The following is a 13,945-nucleotide window of genomic DNA, read 5'->3' on the forward strand; positions in this document are numbered from 1 at the left end:
GAAGATTTCAAAGTGTAAAAGTATTTTTGTGGTCTTATTGGTGATTTTTGTAATTAGCACCCATAAAAATTATGCTTTTTGAAGTATTTCAATTTTAGGAAACTTTATTCCCTTATTCTTACTTTTGAAAAAATAAGTAAAACCCTGAAAAAATACTTGCCTCATTTTAAATTAGGGTTTTAGTGTTTGGGGTTTTCTTTCTCACAGCTGCCGTTTTCACGTGAGATGTCTTTTCTAAATGTTCAGTATTTCCATTTAGACGTTGCCTTTGTGAACAGCAAATATAGGCCAGTAATTGAGAAGCCCTGTAGAATTTTCCTGGGTTTCAGATGTAGAAAATCACCCTTAGGATGTTCAGAAACTATATTAGGCTGCACAAAAACCATCCAGCGTCCTTGTCAGAAGAAATCAGCTTGAGTTGCAGCTGACAGAATGCAGAGCTTGCAGTGCACCTAGTACTGTTAAAAACATCTGAACGGCGACGTAAGCCTCCCGCATGAAGAAAATGTATTTCTCTTAGGACAGTGTAGGGGTTAAAATTTATCGAAAAGCATGATCTAAATCGGTATTTTCCAGAAACTTTTTTAAAGGCATTTTCAGGGCGCAAAATGAAGTACTTCTCATTAGAGCGTCAGTGGTTATCAGTAACCCATAAGCCTTGTTTTGCTGGCTGCTTACTGGTGCATTTAATAAAATAAAGATCACTCAGTGGTGCCGTGGGCAGCATGCAAGGTGATAGCCATATTTGCTTACTGTAAATACAAGAGAAAATCACACACAAACCGGCTGTAGTTTTGACAAGTATTAAGATCCCACTTTACATCTGTACTTCTGTACCAAAGTGCAATTAGTTTTCCTCGCACAAGGATTTCTGTTTATCTTATTCTGCTTGATTACTTGAGTATAATCGCACCGTTTGCTTCATTGCTCCTGGTAGTAAGCTCCAGTTTAAACAGGGGAGGGTGAGTGTGTGTAAATATACAGAATTCTGCTGTAAGACTCTAATTTATGCATCTGGATGACAGCGTTTTCTTTTTTTTTTTTTCCCTACTTTACTCTTTCTTTCCACAAGGTTTGGTTCATGTACATCAGATTCCTCGGCTTAATAGCTTGATCTGTGATGTGTCAGACACGAAGGACCTTGCTTTTAGATTAAAAAGGAAGCAGTTCACCATTGAGGTAAGAGAAACAGTTTTGTTTCACTATTCAGAACCCAAAAGGTGGAGCTAATCCCATCTCTTATGTTTTCATTTTGTGAAATACATAAAATATGCATCCGATGTTGTAAATTCATTTCATTCTGGTTTTGCTGTTCAGAACGGTTTTATAAAATGCTGTAATATGCCTTCTAATTAAAAATGTCTCATTTGCTGCACTAAATCGCTCTGTTATAAATAGTTTATTTTGGTTTAAAATGTACATAGAAAGTAGGCCACAACCTTCAATAACAAAGCGTGACATGTTTCTAAGGATGTCAGAAGCATATTTAATTAAATGTTAATGACTTGCTCTTACTTGTGTTAGTGGGTGGGAAAGTAGCTACATGTTATTACCCCAGTAGAGGGATTTTAATGTATAATGCTGCCTAAAATTGTGTGTGGTATGAGGGATAAGTGTCCTTATCAGTATTCAGAAGCCATTTTCTTTGCATTACTGAAATCACCTTTCGCTCTTTTATGTCATTTTAAACACAGTATCATTTACACTAATGTCCTTAAGTAAATTTCCTACTAAATTCAAACTTTTTTCTGTGACCTTTATGCAGACAGTCTTGATAGAAGGCAGTAATACAAAAGATGGATTTCATTTTAATCTTGCTAAAGAGCAAATGAACATAGCACTATTAAGCAATTAGAGCTGATGTATTTATTAACCAAGTAATGCTTAGAGATGGGAGATGGCTTTCGGGGTGATGTGATAGTCGTTGGTACAGTCTGGGCAAATTTTTTTTTAACAAAGACATAAAACAGCCAAGCATCCCTGACAAACCATTTTGTTTAATCTCTTTTCAAATGAAAAGCTCTTAAGCAGGCCACTTGTCTTAACTGCTTGAAACCATAAAAAGAGAGAATTGCCACCAATAAATTAGCATATTTTTTACTCCATCACCAAATGATGGTCAATGTGGCTTGGCACTGCTTTGGTGTTTGGGACTTCACCCTTAAGTGACCACTTTGGCCCTTATTTGACCCTCTGCCCTTTTTAGCTGGCCACTTGATAAGGTAACTTAAGGGTTCTCTCTCTTCACTGCCCCCTCCCCTTCACAATTGCAAGTAGCCCTAACCTATAAATCATTGAAAGGGCCCTATCAAGTAACAAATTAAGGTGCCCTCCTCCTAATTAATGGTCATCAATGTCTTTAATTATCTAATCCTATTGAGAGTAGTTAATAGTTAATCAGGCAGTCAGTTCTTCATGCAGGTCATCTCTGCATGAGTGCTAGAAGTTTCTCAACTAGAGGTATCCTCTTCAGAAGCCACTTAAAGGCAAATTCGTGAAGAAGGGCTTTTTTCCCAGAGACATTCCTTTATAATGTTTCTCCCTCTCCAGAGAATGCAGTTAATGAAACCGGGCATTGTGAGGTATTAAACCATTTTAACAACCGCTTTTGAGGGGTACATTAGAAAGGAAAACCTTAAAAGTCTGTGGTTGGTTTTAAAACGCAAATGTTCTTACTGTTTTCGGAAGTGCAGAGAAGCGTGCACCCTCATTTCACAGCATAGTAAATTCTCATTTATTACAGCTATGAATTAGGATACTTGGGCTTTTTTTCCTCACTATGAATCCTGACTCAGAATATAATTTTTTCTGTCAGCCGTAGTTGGGATTTTAATTTGTAATGTAATTTTGAAGGAAAAAATAAATGTAGCAGGACACTGTAAAAAGAATTGAATTAGCCATGGGGCAGAAGCGTTGGAAACAGGGGTGTAGTGGAACTCCTGAAACAACCTGTTGCCCTAGACATGCGTAGGTGACCCGCTTGTAGAATTTCTCCCTTCATTGCTCAGCTGCAGCCCCTTTTGAATAACTTCAGGTTTTGTTAGAGATGTGCTTCTATAAGCTGAACTGACACAAAGTAGCCCTTTTTGTACATGTTAGATCACCATGCTACTGTGATCTTCCTGTACCCATTTCACTAATCTATAATACATATGTTTTTCTTCCTCATACTATTAGGGGAGGCAGACTACGGCTAGGCTGACTAGAGCAATGAGGTCAATAAGAAAATGGGAGCAAGGGAAAATTGAATTAAGAAGGGATGTGAATACAGTCTTCTAAAATGGGTTTCTGCAGTTAGAATGTGATGAGTCAGCAGTCAGGTTTGGTTACTGTGGTAAAAACAGAAAGCAGCACGACAGCGTGCGTTACAAGCAACAGTGTGCTTTATACAAAGCACAGCTAAGTTTATGACTTCTTTAGTATGTAGCTTAAATATGAAGTGAAAATATGGTTTGGGTACATTACAGTTTTTTGAAAGCTTGTTCTTTGTTATGTACACAATTTAGGGTAAAAATATTAACCTCTACTTGAAATGCCACCTTCAAATCAAATTACATAAGAAAAGTTAGAAATACACAACCTATGACATGCTAAAATTTCTCCAAAAAAAGTTTTCATCCCTAGACCATTTGTTTTTTACAGTTTAAAATAAGGGCATGGGACATGGATTTTCTCATCTCTGGGTTGCTCACCAGTTAAGTAACTCTGTACAGTTTGGCCCTCATCAGTAAAAAACCGTAAATGTCAAATCAGTTTTATTAGGTTGCAGTTTCGTGGGAGGGGCTCTGCCTCCTTACAGTCTGTGGAATCATTTAACTGTTTCAGTCTTTCTTGTATCCTCTTCATCAAAATAAGATTGATTGAAAAGTATTCTAAAGGGATTTTTTTTTTGAAGTTCAGGATGAAAATGTTTTTAAATGAATATTTATGAGTGTTGATTTTCCATCTGTAAGTTATGAAGTAGACCCTTTCTGGGAAAACTTACATGTTTATGGTAAAAAGGTGCAGTAGCTATATCGAGCTTTCCCAAATCTTCACGCATTAGTTAATAGCAATATATTATTATATGCAGTATTATCAGAGATCTATCTTATGTGCATACCACTTTAAAGGACACAATTTTGAAGTTAGCCTGTCTAATCCTATTTCTTCCCACTTTGGAATCTTAATTAGAAGGAGATAAAAACCATCATTTGACTAAATTATTGTCTTGAATCTGTAGCAAAAGGTATAATCCGCAATTGGGCCAATTAGTGTACCCCATAGTTAGCTATGCTGAGGCAGGAAACTTGATTAGATCTGACACCAGCCTAGTTCCCACTGTTGTTTTGCCAGGTATGATGGTCAGACTTCAAAGGGCTCGAGGCATCAGCAGGGCAAGGTTTGGAGGCCAGCTTAGGTCCGGTCGTTAATCTCTCTGCTAAAACCACAGCAGCCCTCGCACAAAACAAGCTTACACGACACAATCATGCGGTATTAAAGTTTGGGTTGAGTCATGCCAATTTGCCTTTGATTTTCTGATGATTGACTAAAAGATGGCTACATGACTAGACACATACTGAAAGTTTACTGATTAGGTAAGTTCCCCAAATATTTGAAATATTTTTTGATTTCTCAGTTAAATGATATGACAACCTGTTCATCTTAATGAAACTTTTCAGCAGAATTGTTCTTGAATTACTTTTGCTTTGTTTGTAGCGTAACTTTTATCAACATTTGATGAATTTTGTAGGGACATTATGTTCATAGTTTTATTTGATAGAACTTTGATCTTTGTTGTTCCAAAGCCTCCTGTATCAAAACCAAAGGAATATGTGCCTAAATCTGATATTTTCACTCCTCGAAATTTCTAAGGAAACATTGTTTATCTTTGTTATTTAGGTGCGTTTACAATTACTCGCAAAAAGGGAATTTCCTCTTAAGTATTTTCCACCTCACCGTTGAGTAAAGCGCTGTTCAACGGCTGCGATTACATAAGTGTTCCTTTCTTTTGCAGTCCGATTTGTTGAAATATTGCAGTAACAGTGACATGTTTCCATTCTGAGAAAAGCCTAAGGCTGCTTTAGTATTATTCCAAATGATTGAAATTGCCATCTTGCTGACTTTCCCTTGGGCAGCTTAAGGCCTGTTTACTTTTGTATTTGTTTCACATGTTCCCTCTGAGTTTGGCTGGCAGGACATCATTACCTGGTTTGACAAGACAGTTGGAGACGATTCATATTTGATTAACTCCCTTTGTTACTCTCTGGTCAACATAAAGCTCTGAAATTATGTATTTTAAGTTAAAACTTTTGACAAATTCAGATAAATGTTTACAAGTAGAAAAGTTTCTGAATTGTTTTTTTTAATTCCCTAGTTTTGCTTTACTGTTGATTTCTGAAGTCTTCAGGTAACAGTCAATTGTTAATGGTACTGAGAATAAGCTTCTTCCTACAAGTTGTATAATATAGTTTGTCTAATAAATAGTTGTTGTGATTTTTTTTTTTATAATTCAGATCAATACTCAAGTAAGAGCCAGCTAATGTGATTTTGTTTTTAATGGCTAACACCTGTATAAACCAGAATAAAAGTCTTTAAAAGTCAGCTCAGTTTGAAGCCAGGTATCATACACTGTATGAAGAATTGCCACACAGCAAAAATAAGTAAGTTTTAAGAGCTTAATGTATGAGTTCAGGAGATTCTTTTCTGAGAGGTGTTTCCTGACAGGAAGAGAAGAAAGTCAGAATTAGAAGGGTCCCCTGGTAGCCAAGTTGCTAGTTTCTCAGTGGCAGGCAGATACAATACGGTACTATGGAGCACTCTGTCTGCAGTGTATTTTTGCTAGTGACAATTGCCAGAGTAAAAGGTTCGGGCTTTGAAAGGAAACAGAATCACAAGAAACAGCAAATGAGTCTATATAGAATTAAAAATAAATGTAGGATTCCAAAGGCATTGAAATAACGTACTTTCTTCATCTGTCAACAAAGGACTATAAGAAAATTAATGATTGCCAAAAGAAGCAAAATTTCATTGTAACTCCAGATATTCATGTGTATGTTATGTGCCCAGCAATGGTATTTGGAAGAAGACTTAAAACTCTTTTCTTTTAAGATGGTGAATTTGGCAATTAAAACCAGGAAATACATCTTAGGTAGCTTCCATCTGAAATCTCTGTATTTCAATGTTGGGTGTTCTTTTTTCATTGTATCCCTTTTCATTGCTTATTTTATACAGACTATACTGTGGTAAACTTCTTCTTTGCAAAGGAGAAGTGCAATTGTCTGCTGCTGTAGGTTATTTAGCAAAACAGGTTGGTAAAACCAAGTCAGAAGCGATGTCTGCAGCGCTTCAGTGTGGTATCAGGAGATGGTGATGTCACTGAGTGCCAGAACTGTGCTCCCAGAAACTTTTTGTAGTTAAACACACCAAGAACAGGTACGGACATAATGTTTTAGGGTTATTTGTGAGCTGTTTCTTGTGGAGGAGCAAATCAACCCTGTCACCAGTACATACGGGATCAGCACATATTTAAAATACACACATGTGCCATACCAACCTCTGTATCAGTGAGTACTGGAAAGTGTCCACTGTACCTCTAATAGCATCACTTCTTATAGGCTGCTTCTGAGAAAAGTTGAAGCAGCCTTCACTAATGCCTCACCCTAATCCTGATTATATTTCACTGATGTTTATAAAGTCGAGCAATTTTGTAAATAAACGCATTTGAATTAATTAACTATTTTAGGCAATATTTTAACAAAAAGATTCTGTGAACTGGAGAGCTGACAAAAGGCGAAACATTGGTTTATTAGAAATTTAAGTAAAGTGATAGTTCTATAGCAGTCAGTCAGTAAAATATAGGAATGAATTCTTGTTCACTGACATAAAGTTCACCCAATGTAACACCAAAGCTAATACATGCTACATGATACAGGTTGTAATACTGGGAGCTTAGTCAATATACCTGCGTACGTAGCTAAAAGTAGGTCTGTATTTTAAGATTGTACAGTGGTAACAGCACGAGACTTAACCCCTATGTTAGGGCCTTACAACCTCCGAATGGAACCTGCTTTTACCAAGCCAGAGGGTAGCAGGGTTGTGACTCCCTGGCTGCCCAGTGCCTGCAGCATGGACGAAACTTTACAGGTATTCTTAGTTCAAAGGTGAGACAGAACTTTTCTGAAGTGTTGCAGAAAGCATATTTCTTTAATTTTCTAATGTAGTGAAATCTTTGGGGCCTCTCATCCCTATGTATTTGAGAACAGAAATACCGTTGGGTCTTACATGTCTGACTTCTCTTTCTCCATAGCCCACCTTGAGCAGCTAGCATCATACCTGGCAAACTGTAGTACTGGATGTTCCACTTCAGCTCAGAGACTCAGATGCAGGGAGCTCTGCATGTAAAACTAAACTTTCTAGCAGAGAGAGGTAAAACATTGTAATAAATTTCAGCTGAAATTTGTGCCAGTCACACCGCTGTTGCATTGATTTTTCCTGTCCATTTTCCCTATGATACTAATAAAGATATAACCACTGGCTTATTTAAACATAGACCAAAAGACAGTAATTATAACACCATAACATTTTCTTAATCTAAAATTAATAATACTGCAAAAAGATTCTCCTGCAGAGCTCCATTTTGCATTATTTCATCTAGTAGCCAGTTCAGGTTCTCTTTACCTGGTATGGTGTACTTCACTGAATTGTTTTGTCAGATGCTGTCAAGCCAGCCTACCATTGTTAAAGAAAATCAAACTAAATCATTTTGGCATGAGCCTTCCAGGAGTAAGGCACAGAATATGAAGGGTTTGATGAAATCAAGGATTTGATTTCAATATTGTAAAAGACTGCCTGTCAAAAATGTATTACATTCTTTCAAACAATTTTGAATAAATAAACGTGTTTAAAATTGTGACAGTACAATTTAGATAAAGTTTTGGGAGATTATTTTTAAATTATAATAAAGAGGTAAAACAATACTTGGAGTGCTCCTATTCAAAGAGAAAAAACCCTCTGAATGCTAATGGCACATAGAACTGCAATCAAGTAATAAGTTTTATGCGATACATGGAATTTCAAAACACTTGTATCTTGTGAAGATGTGGAAGAAATTAATTTGAAAATATCACCTTCTTATTGTGAACACTGAATAATGTAAATTAATTTATTTCAATATTCTGAAGGTGAATACAGGAAGGTACAGCTGACTTGTAGATTGCATATGAAGATTTGTAATATCCTGAAATTTATTTCATAATTAATTTTGTTTTATGGGTTGTTTGACATTATACAAGTATAACATGAGGGCTTCATTCAGTTTTTCAAAACTTCAACACTTGTAATACAGTGCATATGTGGTTCCTTGTCAGTAAACAGAACTCATATATATTTTTATTTAAACAAATAATTATGTTGTTTAGAAATATTTGTACTATAATTGTGTTGTCGCAGTGGAAGAACATGCAACAAAGCCATTAATGCAATTAAAGGTCACTTGTACATATTGTAATGGACTGCTCATTCACAGAATCTGTGTTAAGGGTCAGTGCTGCAGCATGAAATGGATTGGCCTTGTTCAGTCTGTAAATAAATGGGTCAACTTATCTTGTATTTGCCAGACAAATAAAGTAGTTGACATATTCCCACTTTCTTAGTATTAGACGACAGGTAGGCTAAAGAGTTCTTTCATAAAAACGTTGGTTGGTAAAGATTAAAAAACTCTTTATCTACAAAGATTGTATTTTTCACTGAGGTAGTAGTGGTTTTTAGACAAAGGTCTGTAGGTGTAAGTTAAAAAGATATTGATGGTGAGTGTTAAAGAAGCAAAAAGAGTTAAGCACTGTATTCATATTAGTTCTCAGCAGGAAATGAGTGCCACCTCCATTAAATGCTCTTTGAAATACCACCAAGTTTTAATAAATATATGGTATTTCGTAGTTGTATAATGTTCTCACTTCACAAAGAGTAACAAATTCAATTGTGCCCTTACACAGTGAAATAGATCTTTGAATTTTGTATATATCCGTATATATCAATGCAGGAAAATAAAAATTAAAGCTTATAGGAAGTCACATTTTCTTAACCACAGGTCTACATCATACCTGAACCTTATTGAAATGCATTGAAGTAGGAGTTCAGGGCTGTTACTGAGATGAATGAGAATAGGATGACTTCTCCATGTGAAAGATGGGCATCCATCTGGATCTTCTTGTCTCAGTACTGCTTGTTATGTTTTTGATTATTAATCTTTGGGTAGAAGGTGATTCAAAGTACTCTGTAAACCAGGAAACTGTAAGACAGCCCCATCTAAAACTTGGAAATGGTTACAGTGTCATTTTGTAGGGAAACAGCGATGTTGCCAGATGTTTACTATGACTAGTAACATGCTCAATCAAACAAACCAAAATGTTTTATTTTAATTTTTCAAATTCAAGATTGAGGGTTAAGATTTCCAGTCTTATGAAAATATTAGTGATTTTGGATCAACATAAATCTGTAAAGAAACCACAAATTTATAATTTCTTTAAATTTTTCACCTCTACAAAAACTGTTTCGTACCATTGTGCTGATGTATTTATTTTTCGGATTCACAAAGAATATTACCTTTTAGTGAACTGTTAACATATAGAAGCCTTTTTTTTTTATTTTGATTGAGAGCAAACTAGTCTTATTATTCTTAGTCTGAAAAACTTAACAAAAGTGCCAAAAGGAGACAGGAGGAAAAAGTATGCATAGGCTGCAAAGCACTGTAGGTAAAGAAGAAATGTTCTATAACTGCTGTGCAAATAATGCTTTCTGCTTTGGCCAAATTATGGGGTATTTTTGTAACTGAATTCCAGAGTACATTTTATTTTAATATTCCTGGCCAAGAGGAGTGTGCAATAAGTAGGTTGTCATAGGCAAAATGGCTGAGGACTGTGGTGCCTAAGGCATAAATAAAGTTAGATTTTGGTCATGCCATCTTTATTGCTCTCTTTCTCATAGTTGTTTTAGTTGCATGTTTTTTATTTTTCTTGTGTTTGTTTTTTCTTGGTTGTATTACATATGTTTTTCAAAGGATTCTGTTGTCATGGGTAATGCAATTTAAAATTTCTCAATGCATGTTTAAAAACAATAGTTTTTGAAATACCAAGAGAGATTGTCTCCAAGAAGAAAAATATTCTTTACTGCAGTTAAAGGGGTAATTCTGAACAACTTAACATTAGTACAATATTAACTCCCTTCAGAATAATAGCTTGAATTTTAATGGCATTACCAAGTAACAGTTTGGCTCCTTTTTTCCTCATTCATTCCTTCTGAAGAAAGTGAACAGTAAGTGTATAGTGTACAATAACTAAAGCTTTGTTTTGAAGTCCATAAATACATAAATAAATAAAGTTATATTTGGGTACCAAGTTATACCAGCCATAGGCTGCTTGACTTCAGAAAACAGCTGGTAGCACTCGCTGAAAATAGTTCACTTTAAATGACTTATTTCAGGTATTTAAGGTTTGAGAAACCTATGGTTTTTAGCTCATGAAAATACTGTTCTGGGGCTTTTCATCTTCTTCTGTCTTGCTTCAAGTCTGTTAGAGCAAAAATTACTGAAGAATTTTCACTCTTAACATTCATAAAATTTGTATGTTTACAGAACAGTTAGCAGACGGACTTACGTTTTTCTCATATTAAACAGCTAATCTTTGGGCAGTGCGTCTGTTTGAGTCATGTTTAAAAGTAAAATCAGAAAACAAAAGAACAGTTTATCACTTTTAAGTGAGAGGATGTGAGTATTGCTATACGAGAGAAATCAGTTCCATCTTGCGTCCAAAACAGTGCTTGCTATTCTTAAAATAACCTGATTGCTTATTATTTAAAGTTTCAACATCTCTAATAATCTTTGCTGAGGAGCTGTAGATTCACTTGTTCTTTGTGTGACTTGCGTGTGAACGTTTGAGGTGGACAACTTGGCCGTGGTAGCTGAGCCTTGAGGAGACTTCTGAAGTCTCCATGATATACCCAGCATATCTGCTGGGGTTTGACTAGAACCTTAATGGTGTATTTGTGGGCAAACCATTTCACGTGTTTGGATAATAGCTATACAGTGACCTGCATGGTCGTTGGGTTGGCTCCAGACTCTCCAGCTGGAGGAGTTAAGAATGGTGCCATTGTCAGGTGAGCTTGGGGTCTGTGAGAGTCAAAGAAATTTGGACAATGGCGGTCGCATTCCACTGTTCTCAGCCAAGGATTACAGTGTTGCAGTACGCTCCTTGGACATGCACCCTTACTTGCTTTTATTTGTGAGCCAACACACAATTAGATGAATAAGAGGACAAGTTTTGCTTGTGTACTGTCACTGGTATTTTTTACTTTTAAGGGCTTCTGTGTGAAAAGTATGTATGGTTACCTGTGTATTGACAGAAATTATACCAGAATATGATGATTTAATACAATATTCACCAATTTTTATTTTAAATGTCATGTATTATATTAGAGTGGAAAAGAGTAAACTAAGGAAGACCTTGTTCGGGGGGGGGCGTGGCTTAAAGACATAGGTGTCCTGAATTGGTAGTGCTCACTTGCAGATTGAGAGTAGGAACCAGGTAGCGTATGGTGAAGCCACACTCTTGGGCCTGACCAAGGAAAGTCTGCTTGTAGATATAGCCCCAGCTTGTACCCATCTTGCTATATAGGACTTGTGATGTATAGTATAAACACATCCCGCAGCCACTTGAGCGGCCATATGTTACTAACTGAGCAGCATTTTATTTTCAGCACTTTATTTTGTGGTGGTGTTGTTCATTGCATCTGTTCTCTTTTTGATTTATTAGGGATTTAGTAAAGTGGTGCTTAATCAATAAACATTGAAGTCTTTTCAGTTAGTTATGTCTCAGGTCTGCAATGTAAAGCCACTGAGGCAGCACCATATACTTCTTAATCAGTACTTCTCACCTTTTGGTATAAGGCTTTGCAGTTCTGAGCGGATTACAGGTTTCCTGTGCTGCCTCAAATGCTCTTTCATAAACCTTTTGCTGCAAGAGGGTACTGTGACAGGAGTTAGATGAGCTTTTGTTTCTATAATATAGGGAAAAATGGTTCTACTTCTAGTATGAGTGTTTATTAAGAGATATGAACCAGTACTTAATTTGTAATTTTTGTTGCTGTTAAAATAAGGAATTAAGAAGAAGGAAATCTAATATTTGTGTTTAGATCTAATCCTCCATACTAGCATAGCCATGGGCTGTTTGTGCTTGGTCTACATCATCTAGACTAAAAATAGCCTTCCTGTCATTTTATTGGCAGAGTTTTAGCTGCTCCTTTAATTCTGTTTAAAAATGGATAGAGAGAAAGGCAACATAAATATTGAATGTGTGCGGATATTCCAGTAAGTAACTAAAAGGAGATTCCTGATGCTTTGAAGAGTTCTGTAGTTAAATGGAATTCGCATTTTGCTTGAGTAAAGAGGCATTTTGTAAATTATTATTGTCTTTAAATGTGTTAGGTTAATTTTTATTTTTGTATTTGTATCATTAACGCAGCTACTTTCACATATCTAGGCGTAGACATACATTTGCTTTATTTTATTGGTGTCCTGCTTAGGTTTTGTTCTTTTTTGGTTTCCTTTACATTTTGATAAGAAGTTACTGATGAGGTATTTCATTTCTCTTCAGCTACATAAACAGCCACAATATTTCTAATTTTTCTTTTAATAAAGTGACTTTTTGCAGAGTAAGAAGGCAAATCAAAATCTTGAGCAACAGTCTGAAAATTTCTGTGTTATGTTTCTTTTTTTGAAAACCTGTGGCAACAACATAGGAAGAACTGGCTTGTTCTTGTTGTGTCTGTCGTAAGAAAACATGAGCTACCCTAGGAACTTTCAGGACCACAGTTACAGTACGGAAAAGGCAGTTTTGAGGTGGACTTGCATCTGTGTTGTTTTTTTCCTGATCTGAAAGGGCATTCTGGCTTTGAAAAAGCCATGAGAATTAGATTCAGGTTACTGAAACGCCCCTAAACCTACAAAGGAAAATGTTTGCTGTTTGTAGAGTAAGGCTCTCAGGTGGAAGGGTTACACTGAAAGGATTTTGTCAGTGGATTACTTATATCCTTATATAAGATGCACTTTTTGTGTAGTCTGAACTAAAAATTGTACACATACCATAGTGTCTTCTACTTGTACCTCTCCTGTCTTGCTCATCCACACCATGCCGTGTATTTGCATCTTTTAGGACAATATTATTCTGCACTTTCAGTTTAGGAGTTGTTGATTTTACATTAGAGCATCCAAAATAAAGTGAATAGATGCATTCCATCTGTTGCAAGTGCATAGCATTGACATAGGAGGTATCAGTTTTCAGAACTGATGAACAAAACAGAATATTTACTGGTGAATATTAGGCATAACGAGAGCATTGTTATATGTATGATCTAGACATCTGTTAAAAATATTTCTAAATAAAGCAGAATTTATACAAAGTCAGAAATACAGATGATTTTTATTGAGAGAAGTATCACTATTTATATGAACTGTTTAATTAATGAATATTCAAACTATTTTATAAGTATCTTTTAAGCTTTTTTTTTTCCTGGAAGAGGAAGTATGGTTCTGTACAAAATTACATTCCTAAAAGATTTACTGTTCTCAGCATAATAAAAATATTGTAAAATTACTTCTATCTTGAAAAATCAAGCCAGCTATTCTTGTTTCAGGTTTCATCTAATATATTGTTCCGTATGGTTGTATGATAAACACATTATTCCTTGAACAGGAATTAAGAGTAAAACTGCCAGGAAGGGGTTTTGTTGTCAGAGTAGTTCCCGCCTCATGTTTTGTAAGAGATTTCATGGTCCCATTGTAAAGAGTGGATGATTTAAAACGTGTTCCCAAGATAAACTTTCCCATTGTCATTAATGAGGATGGATAATACTGAGTGACAAGTGCATTAGGAATGACACAGAAAGAGCTGTTAGATTTGTCAGAGCATATCAC

At 35.8% G+C, this 13,945-nt stretch overlaps 1 protein-coding gene across 1 annotated transcript in view; it reads left to right on the plus strand.

The window, feature by feature from the left end:
- The window catches only part of ELP4 (elongator acetyltransferase complex subunit 4), a 150,524-nt gene that overhangs the window by 66,873 nt on the left and 69,706 nt on the right, over positions 1-13,945 (plus strand). Inside the window, exon 9 of the mRNA XM_075425938.1 lies at positions 1,073-1,179. Coding sequence (XP_075282053.1) covers positions 1,073-1,179 — 107 coding nt within the window. The remainder of the gene's footprint in view (positions 1-1,072; positions 1,180-13,945) is intronic.

Source organism: Opisthocomus hoazin, chromosome 7, assembly GCF_030867145.1.
Source record: "Opisthocomus hoazin isolate bOpiHoa1 chromosome 7, bOpiHoa1.hap1, whole genome shotgun sequence".
Lineage (NCBI taxonomy): Eukaryota > Metazoa > Chordata > Aves > Opisthocomiformes > Opisthocomidae > Opisthocomus > Opisthocomus hoazin.